Source organism: Galleria mellonella, unplaced genomic scaffold, assembly GCF_026898425.1.
Source record: "Galleria mellonella isolate WM207_F2 unplaced genomic scaffold, CSIRO_AGI_GalMel_v1 utg113, whole genome shotgun sequence".
NCBI classification, from domain to species: Eukaryota; Metazoa; Arthropoda; class Insecta; order Lepidoptera; family Pyralidae; genus Galleria; species Galleria mellonella.
In genome coordinates, this window is record NW_026441975.1 from 1,758,417 (window position 1) to 1,777,854 (window position 19,438).

Here is a 19,438-nt window from a genome sequence, read left to right on the forward strand (position 1 = left end):
GTTAGGGACATACGTCGTTACTTACGTCCTTCTTAGGGACTTACGTTTTTGTAATTATTGTGAAAAAAAAACAGTAAAATTGAGAGTTGTCATAATGATTTTCTAGAAATTTAATTTTTTTTTATACTACTTAGAATGGCAAATATTAAATACTTAAATAAAACAACTGAGTTTTTTAAGGTCATAAAATATATGATCTTAACCAAGTCTAAACCTCTAAATAAATATCATGTTTGGATTATTTGAAAATAATTGTATACATACTACGTACGTTGTATATTTCATATTGTATATAACATGTAAAGAAAAACGTATAGTCCCCTCAGCCCCTTAGGAGGGCTCAAACAGTAGCGTCGGGGCGAACCCCTTTACCGCGGAATCACTACTGGGAGCGACTATTCGATGGTTACTAGCTTCAATACCTCTTAACTGATCTTACGGTACTGTTGGAGTAGTAGTGTGAGTCGAGTCCTTCTCTTCCTTTTTGATAAATTTTTGAATATATAAAATAAACTAAACGGGCTACTGTAATATAATAATTAATTTATGACATATATTTTTTATACAACGAATGCGGCTACAAACTTTTGACGTAAGAGGGCATCACACTTGCACGAATAAACGTTTCATATTTGATATCTCATTGCAGATTACAGACTTAGACGTGATGTCGGCAGCGATGTACCCGCAGGTCGCGAACGACTACCTCCGTATCAGAGACAAGTACGGGCCCGTCAACTTGCTGGACACCAAGACCTTCCTCGTTGGGCCCACGGTAACTTTTTTATTTATCACTAACGTACCAGTCTGGCTTCGCACGAGTAGAATTTTCGAAAATAATATACAAATAATGGTTTCCTAGTTTATCAGTTTATCCGATACAAATAAACAATCAAATCTTTCCTCTTTATAATATTAGTATAAACTAATTTCTGTTTGATCAACCAACTTCAAAAAGGAGATTCTCAATTTGGTTGCATTTTTTTTACATCATAACTCTGTTAGTTCTACACCGATTTGGAAAATTATTTTTTTACCTGATTAAATGGACATAAGACAAATTTCTAACAAATTTATTTTTAAGAGAAAAGTCTACGAATATCTTTGGAAAAAACTGTGAAAGCAGTTCACCTTCATCATCATCACTTTGATCTCTATCGTTGTTTATTTGTGTTATCGTATATAATCTATAAGTATGTATATTTATATATTTATATATGTATATTTATATTTGTATATATGTATTTTTATATACTATATTTGTATTTTTTTTATTTATGTAATATTTGTTTAATATATTCATGTATGTATATTTATATAATCTCTATGTGTATGTGTCGTAATCAAGTTTCTCTCGAAATAATGATTTTTTTCACGTTCAAGATGACCCACGTTCAGGACGTCCTTCCACTTCACATTCCGCATATTAAAATTTCTGTTTTTGCCAAAGGTTGACTGGGAGAGAATGCTATATAGTATTAAGTCCGCCTTTTGTACCAGACATTTTTTTTTTTGTAATGTGGTCAATGAAGCATAAATAAATAAAAATAAATAAATAAATACGCTTATAGATTGGTCCTATAGAGATTTTATCAATTTCAGTTCAGTAGTTTAGTTTTTAGATTAAAATAACTGGATTTGTAACGATTTAAATCAGTTTTTATTGTGGACAAGTATAAAAGGGCCCATAGAATTAATGCGGTTATTATTATACTCTTACCTATTCCCTGAGGGAGTTACTCTTAAAATATTTTCTATAAATGCTAATTCACCTATCTCTTTCATAAGCATATTCTACAGTCTTCCCTTAATATAGTCATGATTATTCTTAGAAGAGAACTTTAATATATTTAAATTTTTAGGTTGGTGAAACAATAGAAGTTAAAATCGAGCGAGGCAAGACCCTAGATATTAAGACACTCGCCGTATCGGACGAAATGACTGCGGCCGGAGAGAGGGAGGTGTTCTTCGAACTCAACGGACAGTTGCGATCTGTCTTCATCAGGGATGAGAACGCGAGCAAGGTACTGTAATCTAGATAGTTATTATTATTATTTTATTAGATTGATAACAATTAAGAAAAAAAGTAAGTAAAATATATAAATTAAAGTCTATTCTTTACATGCAGTGCGTCCAGAATAAGAATCTAAAATGGCTGAATATAACTTGATCGGTTCTATTCTATAATATACTTACTAGTCAGTCGCTTAATCCTAGCTTGTAGTGTCCCATTGTTGGGCAAAAATCTTCCCCAACTGTTAAAGCACTAATTTCTGATGAATCGCTCGAGATTGTCTCTTCATCACATACAAGGTCTTCCTTGACCTCTTAAGATTTACAGGGAGCCAAGATGTACAGACTTTGGCCCTAACATTATTTGGGTTTAACATGTCTTATCCAATTTAGTGCAGTAATTTTATGTGATGTCGGAACAAACATATAGAAAGTCAAAGTATGCGGTATTTCATATTCCTGTAATTACTAAATTCAAATAACGAATAATTTACTTTTGTCGTCATCTCGCCTAGGAATACCCAGTTCCACATTAGTGTCGCCTTTTTACTCATCTTAAAGATTTTTATAATATATACAATGAATATTTGCTGTTTGTCCGTTATAATAAGAATTATAAGAATAATCTTTGTCTACCATTTTGGATATATTGATTGACATTTATCTTTGTTGTATTTATAGGAAATGAAGATTCATCCGAAAGCAGTGAAAGGCGACAAGAACCAAGTGGGAGCTCCTATGCCTGGAACAGTACTAAGTACGTTGCTTATATTTTATTACTAAATTATTTCAAAACACATGCTACTGACAGTCCTGACGTCTACGACCGTTTTCATACTAAATTCCAATTTTACTATTTAACATTATTTTAAGCAAAAGTGCAATACAGAAAAGTATTTAAAATTATCACCATGTCTGTTGTATACATTTGTAGACTACTAATAGTGAAAATTAGTTTGTCAGTTCATTATTCCTTGACGCCTCAAGGACTCGACCAATTATCATGAAATTGTATTTTTTTTTTGATGGGTGAAAATGGTATGGTAACCCCGCCTGCGGTAACGGGATACGCTGACAGAGCACCAATGAAGGGTGATAGATGAGAATGAAAACAGGCCAGTTAGACCATCATGATGAATTCATCAGGAATTAACCATGATAGTTTCCAGGGGGAACCGCGAGGAGGTCGACCTGGTTGGGTATATTGCTAGCAATGGGATTCTCAGTCTCCATTACTAACAATCCCTTTCCCCTCATGAAATTGTATTTGTACTGTTTGGGATGGAGAAGAACTACTTTTTATACAGATCAGTCAACATGTTCTCGGTCACGTGGACGAAGTCGCAGGCAAAAGTAGTAAAGAATAAAACAATAACCCCCTAATTCATAAAATGAAAACATACAAATCCACTTTAACTAATTACACTGTTTTATCACTTTTTTTAAATTGGAAATTTAGTTCGAAAGAAAGAGACAAAAGTGTTCAATAGCTAAAATAGGTTTTTTAAGCAACTGAGAATAGCAAACAAGCTGACGGAAACCGATACCTATAGACATGAGCAATACCATTGTTTCACCCATGATACCCTCCATGCGTTGCTATTCCCGAGGACTCAGGTGTTATTACTGTATACCCTGTAAATTCACTGCCATATCTCACCCTTCAAATCGAAGCCATGCAAACACGAATGGAACAGAGGTGTCCAAGCAAACGACTTTGCTACAAAGTTTCCCTCTGGTAAAGATTTATGAAAGATTTGATATTTTTATAAATAAAAGTTCAAAACAACAAATGGAAGTGCTTTCTTGTTTTATTAATACTGTTACCTAACAACCTATAAGTCACAAATAAAAACTTTCTTTACAGCAATCAAAGTGAAAGAGGGCGATAAAGTGGACAAAGGCCAACCCATCGCCGTCCTCTCCGCCATGAAGATGGAAATGATTGTCCAAGCTCCCAAAGCTGGCACCATCAAGTCTGTAAACATTACGAACGGACAGAAACTAGAAGGGGAAGACTTGATCTGTACATTAGAGTAAATAATACATTTTATTTAGTATTCCCCGGCGTGTGTGTAACGACTGATTTGGCGTATTATAATGGAGAAAGACAATGTCACAATTACAGTTATGTTATTAATCTAAATATTAGATTATAATGCATAAACAAACCAAAGCAAAAATATTTATTTTAAAAATTGTGTGTAGTTACATCGAAGACAATTATTTATTATCATTCTATTTCCCAGGTTTAGACATTAGATATATTTGTATAGGAAAAAGAATAAAATATGTATAAGATTATTTGTAACAGGCATATAAAAACAAAACTCAGTATTCATGAATCAAACAATTTGAAATTACGAATGATGATATATATGCATAAGTAACAATAAAATTATGCAGTTAATCTTCCCCGTTCAACTGAGTTTTGATTTATATCCAATACAATTAATCCTATATAAATAAAATATTTATTGATGTTTAGACATTTTTTCCTGTGATTACTTTGTGAAACGTCGAAGGCGAGTGAAGTGTGATCGCTTAACTTAATATATATTTATATATGTATATGCAATTATAATTTTATAAAGAAAAAAACAACCTGTGATATACATCACTATACAATAGTGTACACAAGTGACTTAACTGCATCACGGTATAAAATGTGAAAATTTAGGTAGTATATACAAATTTATTAGAAAAAAAATTTCAATTATGAAGCCTTTTCAAAAATAGAACCGTCGCGATTGCAAAATTTATCATTATTATTAATCGGAACGCATGAGAAAGTCGCGGGGCACTGTTATCTCATCTCATGCATGCTGTAACGAAAACATATCTATCGATAGATTCCCTTTATTATTTGTTTATGAGAGTTTATAAATCAAAAAAATAGTGTAACATTGCAAAGTTCGTATTGAATGTTACGTTGCGAGTAAATCCTAGGTCAGTCATTAGCTTAAGGCAAAAATATTGTTTGTGTAGTGTAAATATTCATTAAGTTCATTTGTAAAATGAAAACTGTACTTTAAAAGTAAAATTGTCGTCATTATGACCACTACCAACATACAATTTTAACACGACAGTTGATAAAGAAAATGTGAAATAAATGTGCCAAACCGCCTGGCCAAGGTAGTGATAGTAGACTGTATCTTAGGGGGGAAAATGGTGCCTGAAGTGAGACGTTATTAATGGGTTGTGAGAATAAGATATATTAGATTTAAATATCATTATACAACGGTGATAACTAAAAAGTAAACTAATAACAAATCGCGACGTTTCTTCACAGAAGAACTATTTTTGAAAAGGCCACTTTCAAGTGAAACTTGACACATACCAATAAACTTGAAAATAGCATCATCTGCATCTTTCAATAATAATTCTTGTTTTTCCTCTTTTCTCAAATTTTTGTTTAAACATGCTAAGAACAGCTCTTGTATTATTCATTTGAGCTTACTTGTTCTATTTTAGAACTGTTTAAATCCACCTTGCGATATTTAGTAGAATCATATTTACGGCGATTTAGCGGAGGTGCCGAATTCACCACAGATTCACAAATTCAGGAAATTTGTGCAATACTTGTGGATACGATGTATTCCTACTTCGTCAATAAGCGACGAATTCAAACTAGAAATTCTTGGATTCGTGGACAAGCGCTGTATTAGCTTCATCGAAAAGACATTAAAACAATGATGTAATATAAATTTACTTTTAAGAATTCATTATGTTGTTATTTTTAGTTTTTACAACCGAACTTAGAGTAATGGTGCTTTCTTGTTATTTTTCTTATTGTTATTTTTTTTCGTATGTTTGTATTTTTTAATAAAATATTTATACTATATGAAATGTGTTTTAGTAAAACTACAATTTACTTTTGGTTGGAACAGGTATCAAACTCAGGAATGGAGACAGTAAAAAAACTTCATGATTGATTTCAAAATTATAGCTTTGAATTTATTAATACAATATAGATCCTTATACAATTTTATATAATCACATTTATAAACATTAGTGTAAACATATGTACTTATCGCATCTTTAGAACGCAAATGAGAAATATCATAAATTGAAAAATAAAGGTCAAAATTAAAGAATCGCATAGAATATGAAAAAACCAATGGCAACGTTTCTATAAATTTTCTACTGTGGTAAGCAAGTATCTTTTCAATACCATGTCAATTTCTTTTTGAATTAACGAAATTTAGAATGTTCAATTATGCCATATCATTTCGCCACGAAATACTAACCTATCACACTATATCCTATATTCAAACACTTACATTGCGGGGTGGGGCAAGGATTGTTAGTCTACTACCCCATTATTAGGGACCTCCACGTGGTTCCCCCTGGAAACCATCGTGAACAATTCTTGTTGAGTTCGTCACGATGGGCTAACTGACCTGCTTCATCCTCACCTATCATCCATCACTGGTGTCCCGCCGGTTTATACCGATAGCGCGGATGGGGTTACCATTCCATTATCACCCATTAAAAACCCCATTATTAGCAATATATCCCATAAGGTTGATTTCCACGCGGTTCCCCTAAAAGCCATTGTGGTTAATTCTTGAATTCATCACGATGGGCTAACTAACCTGCTTTAATCCTTACTTATCTCTTAATGGTACCCTGCCAGTGTACAGCGATATCGCCAACACCACCATTCTATTTTCACCCATTAAAAAAAAACTTGTCTAGATTTTAATAGGAACTACAATTATGGATGACTTTTTGAAAAAAAAAACCTTACAACCATCACAAGATATATCAGAGTAGGTACTTTTCAAGTTACTACTCAGAAATGATTGTGTAAAATAATTTCAAATGGAATTTTAACAGATAATAGGAGACGTTAGACTTACAGTAAGCCGTCTTACACTAGAATAACTATTGTAACGCGATAGCAAGATATCTAAAAGTAAAACCTTGCAAGTACCTAAATGATGCCGTGAGGTCCCGGCACAGAATGGATCACCCGTTTCTTTCACTTTCTTTCCCGTGCGTGTCGTAATAGGCCACTAAGGGAACTTAATGGTCGAGAAATGAACAGCAACGTCTGTCTTAAAACATCTCCAAAGCCTAACTGTTGTTACCAACCCGCCTGCCAAACGTGGCAACTATTGGCAAGTCCCCCATTATGGGGGAGGCTTATGTGGACAGTTAACGGCTGATATGAAATACATAAATATACTAACAATCGTGATCTAAATATCATTCATGTAAGGTATTGATACTATACTGTACCAAAGACTTTATCATTGTCAATACATGGCACATCATCATAGTCATTTCTGGGGTTATTCTAAATTTCTCATATCGCACTTTATAGTTAAAAACTTTAATTCATTGCATTGCTCATCAGTGCTGGTATGGCTTGAATGTAGTGGCATAGTTACAAATATACTTCTAGCATTCTGGGGTCTCTATTACGCAGCCTTTATTTTTTGTTAATATACATTCACATAATCCATATTAAAAAAATAAAGATCAAACTAGCTAGTTTAAACATTGTTTTAATATTTTAATTCCATATAATGAACATTCTTGTCATACTCACTACAGAATTCACTCGCAAAGATATTTAAATAAATACTCTTTCAACTTTCTCTTGCTCCTTTTAAGTACATTATTAAAAAAACTTCACAATTATTTTACTCGACTTAAATCCCAGCTTAACAGTACTACATAGTATATCACTTCCTAGCTGACTTCATTCCAAAAATCAACATAGGTTTATTTTTCGATCAGTTCAGTCTACAGATTTAGTCAAGAAGAACTGGCGAGAAACTAATATATTCGTCCTAAAAAAGAATATACCGCGCTGGCTTTATCTATAAACACACATCATTATATGTATAGACGTCATCTGTATATGTAGTAGTAACAGCCATGCAAAAAGTTTTTATGAAGTATCTGACGTGTGATCATGCATACATACGAGGTTTGTCCGGAAAGTACGTATAAAAGTTTTTTAAAAATTTTATTTTACAATTATTCAGGTAAATCAATTTTATCCCCTTCAAAGTACTCCCCCTGTGACATAATGCACTTGTGCCAACGCCGTTTCCACTGTGAGAAGGCTCCTTGAAAGTCCTCTGGTTGTAGGTTTCTCAGCTGCCCCGTCGTAGCTTTTTTTATCTCATTTATGTCCCCCAAATGCCGCCCCCGAAGTACCAATTTGGTTTTTGGGAACAAGAAGAAGTCACACGGGGCCAAATCCGGCGAATAGGGGGGGGGTGTTCGGTCACCGTAATGGAATTTTTACTCAAAAACTCACGGACAACAAGAGAGGTGTGGGCAGGGGCATTGTCGTGGTGAAGAATCCAACGCCCCTCTCGCGCCAATTCTGGACGAACTCGTGCCACACGAGCTTTGAGGCGTCTGAGCACATCGACGTAGAATTTTCCATCAACTGTCTGGCCTGGAGGGACGAATTCTTGATGGACAACATCATCGAAAAAAACAATCAACTTTGTCTTCGGCCCTCTCTGACCTTTTTAGCCACTTGTGGACGGTTGGTTCCTTCACAGCATCATCCCCATAAACTGTTCTGAGATCGGCAAAAATTTCACGGCCATTCTTGCCGAGTTTCGAGAGAAACTTGATTACGACGCGCTGCTCTTCAACGGAAGCGGGCTCCATGCCGACGGGGTTTCGTTAAGAGGTAACTTCACAGATGGCGTGACAAGCCAGTTCGCACCGCACGGCGGTCAGACCAGAACTGAAGCATTGTTAGGGACATAAGGAAGGGGTCCTGCGCTTACCTGGCCTCCCCACTCCTCTTTCTCGCATTCCAGAACACTTTTATACGAACTTTCCGGACAGACCTCGTACATTAAACGATTGTATATGAAAAATAATTACAGGTTCAATCATCGACAAAAAAAAATGAAAATAAAAACTCATTTCTAATCAGCCAGTTACATTTGCAATCAAACGTCCCGAAATATTCCACAAAATTTGTAAATAAAATATAATATCTATACACAATTTTATATTTATGGTAAAAATTTGTTACGAATCCCATATCATGGCTCAGGATTTATTTTTAAATATAAATACAATTTTTAAATGTAAGTTTTGTATACTCTTATATGAATTTTGGAAGGACGAAATATAGACTGCCTCTGTGTTTTAGCATTCTCAATTATAAATGGAATGTAAATTTTTATGACTATAACAATTGTGAATAAGGTATCTTTAACCGTTAAATGAGTCCATTTTGACGTCTGTACAGTGCCTACTGTGTAGGTAATTATAACAAGTGTTACCAATTAAAAAAAATGGCTGCCTATCTCATTTGTAGTTGCATCCCCACATGTTACTTTGTAATGATCCAAAAATGCATTTGAGACTCATCATTAAATACTATAGCCCTGATGTTATCAATAATTTACCCTCCTAAAAGATTAGACCAATACTTAAAAAAAAATTCTTTAAAAGAAATATATCACACAGAAAAAACAATCGAGTGCCTTATCAATAAAACCGATCTCTTTCAGACAACCTATTCAAACTGTTTCTTTATGGTGCTTTATGTTATCAGAAAACTTCTGTGCTGTTTTATTTCATAGAGTTGCTATAAATTCTTATTGAAACTGACACTTGCGATTAGGACGTACCATACGGCAGCTTCAGTTAAAAATGGATACGGTTTACAACTAATAATCTCAAAACTCTTAGTTTCATTCTATTTGAAACGAGAATTAGAAAATGAGTTACGTAATTCAGCCGTTATTGAATGTTTTAATTAAAAAATGTTAGGTACAATTCTGACCACTAGATGGCGTTGTAACACCAAAGTAGTATAAGAAATTTATAATTTCAACAAAAAAAAAGCATCTAAACACATATAATATTAAGTCTTAAGCACTAAAATATAGGATACATTTTGGTGATTATCCAAAAAAAAAACGAAAATTTCGCATCAACAAAAAGCACACATGTTCATCAACAACAATATAAATAGATGAGATCGAACTTGACAGTTTTGTGTAGACTTCGCTGCACTAAGTTACTCCATTCTATATTATAAATTATGATATAACCATTAAATTTAATGGACTTTTCCACTTATGTATAAATTAATACACTATCCCTCTTATTCATAAAAAAAAGTCAAATAAACCTTTTTATAGCCACTGTTTTTTCCTACCTTTTTTACTAATTTCTGAATTTGAAAGAGTGACAAAACACAAGTTTATTTTGATTTGTTTTTTTCTAGAATAGTCTCCAAAAAATATGTTTTATCTATAAAACAGGGCGTAATAGAAATTATTAAATGAAAAACAAAATAATGACGCATTTACGACATTTAAAAATAATAAATACGCCTGTAGTATAAAAGCATACGAAAGTTAAGAGGTTTATAGATTTTAATTTTTATGAATAAGAGAGTAAACCGATTTTATCCTAATGCACTGTAGCGCTAAACAACTACAGTAATAATACACTTAATAATACACTAAACAACGACTATTATTAATAAAAATTACAGAAATATATAAAATACGCAGAACTCTTTCCATAATCGTCTACTTTCTCTCTCTCTTTCTTACTCTATATTATTATACATCAATCGCGTGATACCCTGAAACGTTAATTATGTAATATTTCCTTTCGCTTTCTTAAAAACATAGTTACCGTAGATTCCAAACGAAATATACAATTATAATTTTGTTTCGAGCTTATTTTACATATTACACGAGCGTTATTTTAACGTAGGCCATTGGAATTGAACCATCGCGATTAACAAACAATGATAATTCAACATTCATCGCATTGTATCGCGTTACTAATTGCAATATCGCCGTTACACCTTCAGAGTAATAGTTCGCAGAGTCGAACAATGTATGTATAGATATTAAAAAAATAAGGTCATTCTGAAACATTTAGCACAAAATTTTTTTAATCTATTTCCCAAACTAAAAACTTTTTCAAACCTACACGAAGGTGTTTTTATAACATTATTTTAAATTAAGTATTTATATCAAAAGAAAAAAAAAACTTCTTAATAACTAAAATAAGTTTAGACTATTATTTTGACTACGTAAACATGGCACGCCCTTCCAATTTTTTCACTTTAATGTGTGTGACCATGTACAGACATTCTGCTCTGTTTGCGTTTGTGAGGGCAAATTTTCAGTAGCAGTCCGACTGGACAGAGGAGTCATGTAAATGTTTTTAGTCACATTGTTTATTCTTTAGATTTTGGTGGTACATGTCATGTTAACGTAAACAACCTAAATATGTTTGACGGTTTTTTTTTTATAAATAACAGCAATAGAGAATAACATTTCGATTTCTCCTGTCATCGTTGTGGTTCACTCATGAGATATTGTGATGAAACTAGGAGAAAATCGTTCAACCAACACCTATATTTTAAAAAAAAACGCTCATATAATACTATTCTTAAATTTAAGTATAAATATAAAAAAAAATTAATCTACATCACCTGGGTGCAATAACGACTTATCAACAAGCGTATGTGAGAATGTATCGACCAAGTCTTGGGCAGCTGGATCAGTTGTGACCGCCTTCCGCACATCTGATATCAAGTCTGGCGTTTCGTCGAGATCGTTGATGGAAGTCACCGAGTTCTGATCACTGAGACTGAGACTCGAATCTGCTTCGTCGCCGTAACACCGCCTCTTGTGGTCCGACGGGAAATTGTGATATGAATGCTCAACACGGATCGCTTGCATTGTATTACTGTAAAAAAACAAAATGTATTTTGTTTTTATTGTAATTGTAATTGTAATTTTTTATTTATTGTACCTAGTCTATATTTGTCTATTGATTTGAACGGTCTATTTATGGTAAACGCTCCAGCTATGCAGAACAATTTTGAGAGACTCAAGAAACGAATAAAACTAAGCTAAACAGCTTTTAGGAAATATCATCAGAGGATAATATATCCTCTCTACCATAAAGCCTAAAGACCAAAATCATAATCAATGTGTCCTAGCTCTCATTATATGGGAAGGGGGAGATTCTTAGTAATGCGGACTACCAGTACCAATGCTAGCAATATACCCTGTCAGATCAACCCCCACGTGGTCGCCCTTGGTATCATCATGCTGAATTCCTAGTGTAGTACTAGACTAGTCCACCAAGTGAAAATCGCTCGGTGAGCGATGAAAAGCGTTATACTTGAATGTTCTCTGTGAAATCGAATCCAAAACGAAGTAGTTCGCCAGAGGACCAAAATTACCACCATAGCTCATGCGGATTTGGAAACTCTTGAAGTGGCAGTGGACTAGTCATATTTGCTATAGAACCGTCGATCGTTGGAGCAGTGGTATTCTAAATTGGAGACCGCGTATTTAAAAGTATTATGTGGGACGACCTGTGGCTAGATGGAACGACACACGTAACGGCTGGTAAAAACTCGAAATGAAGAGTTAAGGATCAATAGCGTGCCATGCGAGGCCTATAAGCAGCCGTGGACTCCATTAGGCTGATTATGATGATGGCGATCTATCGATCGATTAGCCGTGTGGTTCCAGCATAGAACAGACAACCCCTTCCTATCCCATGAGTGTTGTAAGAGTCGACTCAGGGTGGACAAGGGATGGGCAGCAGCGTCCCTCTTCAAACATCTCTAAAACCTAACAGCGATTGCTAACCCGCTCGCAAAGTGTGGCAATTATTGGCACAACGACCTTATAGGGGAAGAGTTCAACAGTGGACAGTTAAAGACTAATATGATGATGTAGATTCGTCGATGCTGTCCCATTCGTGTTTCAACCGTGAAGCAATTGTGTTTGCATGGCTGTGTTTCGATTTGAAGGGTGGGATACGGCGTGAATTTACTGGATACAGAGGAATAACACCTGAGTCCTCAGGAATGGCAACGCATGGGGGGTATCATGGGCGAAACAGTACACTCTGTTAAGTCCATGTTACTGCTCATGTCTATAGGCGACGGTTACCATTTTCCATCAGGTGGGCTTTCAGCTTTTTTGCCATTCTAAGTTGTATATAAAAAAAAAAATATTAAAATTAAAAATGTGTTGCATACAAAACACAAATATGCAATAGCTCTATAAGCCTATTCAAAGTTCTCCAATATTGCCCATGTTGGGAAACTAAAATGCTTGGAAATTAAAAATTTAAACACAGTGTAGAGATATCACTTTACATAGATATCTCTCTTCTTTTCAAGATAAGCAAAAATCACAGTAGTTATATAGATATAAATAACATATAAATCAATATACACTGACCTTGTTTTCCTCAAAACTGGACGACCCATCTCAACTTGCAATTCTAGGGAATACAATTTGGCTAAAGATTCCAATTTCTCCCTCTCTTCGGGGTCATTTAAACTGGGTAACTTTAGCTCTGTCTGACATGAATCTTGTAGAAACTTGGACAACTGCTCATTAGCTGCACTCAGTATTAAAAATCCTGGACGCTCTTCGCGGATACGGCGACATCCAGCTCTTATCTCTCTCACTTCTGTCACCACTCCATTACCCATGGAATGTTCACTGCAATAATGATCACTTTGCGGAGACTTTTCACTCAAATTCAAGTCACTAGATGACGTTTTCTGCAAAGAGAAATTACTACGCGGCGTCTGGCTAAACAACTCATCCTGCTGGCCCGATTTCTCTTGGAAAGCCTGAAAGGATTGAAAAAATGATTCGTTGGCATTCTGACCAAGAACACCAGCATTTTTTAAATCACTAAAACTAGTAAAAGATGAGTGTGGCTGAAGAATGTCTCTGTTTTCTTTAGGTAAAACAATTTCGTCATCAAACTCGACAACAGTTTTAGAGTCAGACATCATAGCGTCGTCATCATTTCCAGAGTCAACTTTGGGGCGTTTCTTCTTGAATCTATTCTTACAACTAGCCCAACCACTTTTCACCAGAAACTTTTCCTTTTTTAATCGCTTCGGCGGCGGCATATTATTCATAGAGTTTGGAGAGTTATTATTTACAGACTTCGAAGACTTGAATGTAAGACTTTTATTGAAGACTTTCAGCTCCTCTATACCGGGCCAATCTGTGAGTTCATCATCGCCTTCTCTATCACTGTCATTTGTCACAACTCCGTCAGAGTCGCTGCTGCTTAATGAGCTGGACTCATTACCAGCACAGTCCATTCCGCTATTCGAGTCATCAAATTGTAAAGGATTTCTTAAAAAGTTAGGTGGATGAGATTTATTGAGCATTTTAAATTTTCTCTGATACTTTCCAGTACTTGTGGAAGGATTAAAGAATGGTGGTAATTCAGTGGTGATCTTATATCCTGTCATTTTAGCAAGTGTCGGTGTTCCATTCTTGCAGTTCTTGTAAACAAAATTAAAACTGGAGCTACCAGGTAAGGAAAGAGTGTTTGTGAATGTGGATGGCTTCATACCTTCTACATTGTGCGATTTGAGTACAATTTTGCCAGGTTGCAGAACAGAATCCTTTCTTTTCTTTTCATTATCATACTTCTTACATTTAAAATCATTCTTTGTAAAAAATGTTGACTTAGAAGAACAACCACCACTAAATGATCTTTCTCTCATTTCACACCCATCTCCTTTGTCTCTATGTGACCATTTTCTCTTGCCGCAAAAAGCATTTCTGCAATTTTAAAAATAAAAATAAAGTTCTACACTTTGTTTAAGTAACATTAGGAAGTAATTAGTATTAAAATTAAGTATGTCATTCTGACCTTGATTCTGGTTTATGCTTATTCAAATGTGTTAGCGATGATAAACCATGGGTTTGTAACATTATTGTTGCTGGCAAAACATTAGTCTGAAAATAAAAAAAAATATTAAATATATATCTTGATGACAATCTTGTGTAGTAACTTGAAGGAATAGTAATTGACGAATATCGTAGCTTGATTACTTATAGTATATATGATTTTCATTTAGGATATTATATGACGGAAAAATTCTCTTAGGTCTAATTTGGATGATCTAAATTGAGAAAGAAGTGTTTATAGAGGAAATAATAACAATAGTCTGGTAGTACTAATATAGATGTGACTGTCCCACTCTTAAATGTAAAAATTTTCTAAGCTCCTTTATTGTAGGTCTCTGACATGGCTTACTATCTTATCTGGCACTAATTTTAGTAAAGAACAATTGCAATTACAATGTGAGTAGTTTTGTCTTGTCTTTCTATCTAACAAATGAAAACATATCTACATCAAATATTCTTTTTACTTGAGGAAATATAAAAGGCCACACACAAGCCCTTGAAGTGGCACTAAAATGTCTTTCCCATTAATCTGTTTCATTAAATAAATAATTAAACACAATTTTTTCAATATATCACCAGACTAATATACTTACCTCAAACGTGCATAATGTTAATTTAATTTAGGATAGAAACACCCACAGGTTTGTTGCCACTCAATGGCTCTCTTCAGTAATATTTTTTATTTTGTTTTTTTTTTTTTTTGTATTAATGACAATATGAATTATCATCTTTATGAATACATATTTCCTGATATATCTGTGTATTGTATCTACAATGAGACCTGCTGTAAAGTACAGGCAGATATTATAAGAAGCTTCCCTACTTCCCTTGGCATATTAGAATATATAAAATATTCAACATAGTTTTAGATTGTATATTTTTGGCTATTTGGGCACTTGAAAACAACCATAAAGATTTTAAGGAACCTTATATAAATACAGAGGTTTTGTGTATGAAAAATGGATATGAAATAAGCATAGGTACGAATTTTAGTTAATACTTGATAACTACCATTTTGAAAACAATAATTCTATCGAATATAAAGATTTAAAGAACTAAGTACACTCAAAGATCAATTTTAATGTTATTGAGTGAACACGTGTGACTATAACCTGCAAAATTAGATTCTGGTGTAATAAATTTGATAATTTGAAGATTTTGCTCCAGGATAAAATTGTGACTACAATTGTGATAAGTGTTGTGTAAGAAAAACATGAAAATAAATATTGTTGATTGTTAAGTGCTATCAAAATCAATAGAAAATTGGCAAATTCATTAGTAATACATAAAATAACCAAAGTATTGAGAAACATTTTCTTTGACTTTTTTATTTTATGTATTACTCCTCTTCCACCTCAAAACCAACTTAATAATTTAGTAGGAAAAAAGCATACATAAGTAAATTTTTGTATATTACTTATATTATAAAAAGGAAAGATTTGATTGTTTGTTTGTAGTGGATAAACTAAATAATATAAAAAGCTAAATTATCAGCTACATTGACTATATATTATTTGCGAAAATTCTGTCTACTCATGCAAATTTTGGTCAGACCACTAGTAGCTCATATAATTCATGATATTTGAGATTTCATTAAAAATTAAGTAAATATACCTCGGTAGTCACACTTAATATTTCAATTGGAGGTGATGTCTTTCCATCTGCATATTCAACAGGCATCTTTTTATATTTTCGTTTCCTTCGAGCATTGGCTGGACGGGTTGGTGAGAAATTCTCATTGAATGAATCTGATTCAAAGTTGCCTATCTGACAGTAGTGTCTGGATTTGAGACTTGTCGACTTGTGCAGGTTTAACTGTGGGTCATCAGAGTCTGACAGAGGTTGAGTTATCAATGGAGCCTGAGGTGGACTACTGGAACTGCCATCTTCAACCAGGCTCACTGTGACGGCGGCTGCTGTAAATTAAGATATAAAATTAACTTGTTGCTTCATGTAAATGAGATCAGGGTTTGATTCCTGATTTTTTTTTGGATGGCATTTAGGGAAAAACTTTTGTAAGTCAGCTTGGGAGTCTAGTGTGTCCCCAAATGTTGCTTGAATATATTATTTTACCCTATTTTAGATAATTATGAAGATGTAGTAGATATATTGCAAAAAAAAACTATTTTCAAAATTATCACTTGTAAATTACATGGAGAAGTCAGTTATAGATATTGTGAATGTGAGGTTACCTCAAAAAGTGATCTCTTGTAGATAAAGTATAAAGATAAGATAAAGGATGCAAATATAAAAAGTTTGACAGAAAATTCAACACTCACAACACATTAATTTATTGAATAATTACCTAACCAATTATTATTACTTATCTAAGCACTCATAATTTGAATGCAGAATTTTATTTTGATTAGAAATGATATTTTTTGTTTAGTACCATGTAAATTCATCATATATAGAGATTATGAGAGATTAAGATTATTCAATAAAAAATTTTAAAACAATAATCCAACAAATGAAAAAGCGGTGAGATATAAAATTAGAAACTTCAAAATAAAAATGATATATGGATAAGTGATGGGTGAGTGAGTGGGTATGCTTAGAGGGTTGTATTTTAACAAAACTTTGTTTACATTTTTGTCGTGTTCTATTTAATTACACTAGGTTCTAAAAGAAATACATACCTGCATATATACTTTACTTATTATTATTAATTTAATTATTTTCAACGTAAAATAATATTGACAATTGAAAAGTATTTGACATATACAAATAAACATAGTGAATAGACGAAACTTACGCAGGTTCCCTGCGGAGCGGGTCCGTCTACGAAGCCCTAACTTCCGCCTCTCCTGCCGGCCGCAATTACTCTCTTCGAGCGCCAGATTTAAATCATGAGACAACCTTTCCATTCTCACTACACCGACTTAACGAAAGACACTAGTCATTCTTAATCTACAAGTTCTAGAACATACGATCCTGATATATGAAACCAGTCTACCTTAATTTATTCTTAACATATATATATCTACTTTTAGAAGTTCGTCATTGAATGTAGAATATTTCAAACACAAATCATTATATAAAAACAGTTCATGTAAAATTTCATTTTATTATTTAGACCACAAAGCGATTAAAAGCCAAGATGTGCCTGCGTGAAATGCACATTCGTATCATAAACACCAAAATTGATTATATGATTCTTAATGTGTATTATTGATAAATGTAATATTTTTAATATAATAAAGGGAATCAAAATCTTTTCTAGACAAAAACCAAGTTCCGTATGAAAATAATAGTATCAACGAATTCTACAACAATATATCAATGATAGTTGTTGGAGCGAGACTGTCAGTCAACAGTCAGTCTACACAAAAGGAAACAAAACAAAAAACAACATGCATCTAACATCTCTAGACGACATGTCTATTGATGTACAGTTCCATTCCATTCCAAGATAATGTGAAGATGGCATCCAAAAAAACTCGGTGTGTTTAATAGAGCGAAGGGATACTTCACGCCAGATCAACGATTAATGCTGTACAAATCGCAACTCCGGCCCCACATGGAGTATTGGTGTCACTTCTAGGTGGGAGCATCTAAATACCAGCTTGAACTCTTCAATTCAATGCAACGACAAACTATGAAAATTGTCTATAATCTCAGGCTTACAAGTGGTATTGAACTTCAAAGGTTCGACTTAAGTCTTAACGTAAGGTTTAAGTCTTAGTAAAGATTTTGCCTCGCTTTGCGTGTTCTATCGCTTGTATAACGAAAATGTTGCACTGCCTCATATACCGCTAAGAGTGCACGGCAATAGGTTGGCCATGAGGACCGTTTAGGATTCAGCTTTTTACTGAAGAAATCTAATGGCTGCCAAATGTCACCTACTTTTGTAAAAGTAAGTGATTAAACGCATCAGTAAAAAGAACTCAACTTGCTGAGAATGGGCAATTAAAGTAATTTCAGTGAAGCTGGCTTTGCACTCATCAAATGCTTTCTCCAATTAAGGAGTCCAAGGTACAGGCTTGAAACCTTTGAGCTGATTATCGGCAAGTATGTTGATCAAAGTAGTTTGGTATTTTGCAGTCTTCGGTATAAACTTTCTATAAAAGTTTAATATACCGAGGAATCGACGAAGTCCCTGAGCAGATTTAGGAAGCGGAAAATTTTTAAGCACTTAGTGGGTGAGCGAATACCAAAAGCTGATATTCGGTAGCCAAGGAATGTAACTTCCTCAGCTCCTAATACGCTCTTTGTACAGTTCACAACTATGCCATGGTCTTTAAAACACTCAAATAGCGTGCGCAGATGATGAAGTGTTCTTCTGGATCTTTAGAAAAATTAAATGTCATCGATAAAAGCAAAACAGAAATTAAGACTACGTGTGATTTCATCAATAAAACGTTGAAAGGTTTGACTAGCATTTCGAAGTGTATCTTTCGTCTTCTTTTTAGTAATTATATTTGCATAAGAAGAAAGGAGGCAATCATATGATTTACAGTTTTTATTTTATCATTCCTTCTATGTATATGTATATATATATACCTATGTATACTTCATTCCCATTGAAATAATTATTTCTATTGATTTCAAACCAAAATTACAAAATCTACATGTGTTATGAATTTTAAACCGTCTATAGAGATATTAATAATTCATAGATTCTACAGATTAAGATTAATACTTAGATATTTTTTGCAGCGTCATTAGATATTTTTTGCAGTTTTATGTAAATATTTATTGTTTAAATT

General features: G+C 33.7%; 2 protein-coding genes across 5 annotated transcripts in view; one reads left to right on the forward strand and one right to left on the reverse strand.

The window, feature by feature from the left end:
- Nucleotides 1-5,862, forward strand: part of LOC113513058 (pyruvate carboxylase, mitochondrial) — a 53,395-nt gene extending 47,533 nt beyond the window's left edge. For all 3 annotated transcript variants that reach the window (XM_052893296.1, XM_052893295.1, XM_052893298.1), the window contains 4 exons: nucleotides 650-775; nucleotides 1,863-2,024; nucleotides 2,695-2,770; nucleotides 3,881-5,862. In XM_052893296.1, the coding sequence (XP_052749256.1) occupies nucleotides 650-775; nucleotides 1,863-2,024; nucleotides 2,695-2,770; nucleotides 3,881-4,053 (537 nt within the window). In that variant the 3' untranslated portion in view covers nucleotides 4,054-5,862. The remainder of the gene's footprint in view (nucleotides 1-649; nucleotides 776-1,862; nucleotides 2,025-2,694; nucleotides 2,771-3,880) is intronic.
- A 3,135-nt stretch (nucleotides 5,863-8,997) lies between these two features.
- LOC113512918 (uncharacterized) lies at nucleotides 8,998-18,038 on the reverse strand. Of its 2 annotated transcripts, none has more exons than XM_026896879.3 (5): nucleotides 17,485-18,038; nucleotides 16,344-16,642; nucleotides 14,692-14,777; nucleotides 13,245-14,600; nucleotides 8,998-11,727 (listed from the first exon to the last, which is right to left on the reverse strand). In XM_026896879.3, the coding sequence occupies exons 1-5, from the start codon at nucleotides 17,594-17,596 to the stop codon at nucleotides 11,457-11,459; spliced, it is 2,124 nt and encodes a 707-aa protein (XP_026752680.2). In that variant the 5' UTR covers nucleotides 17,597-18,038; the 3' UTR covers nucleotides 8,998-11,456. The 2 variants fall into 2 exon arrangements, with proteins under 2 accessions (XP_026752680.2, XP_026752679.2); XM_026896878.3 differs by having other exon boundaries at nucleotides 16,344-16,645; nucleotides 17,485-18,037.
- Between the last annotated feature and the right edge of the window lie 1,400 nt (nucleotides 18,039-19,438).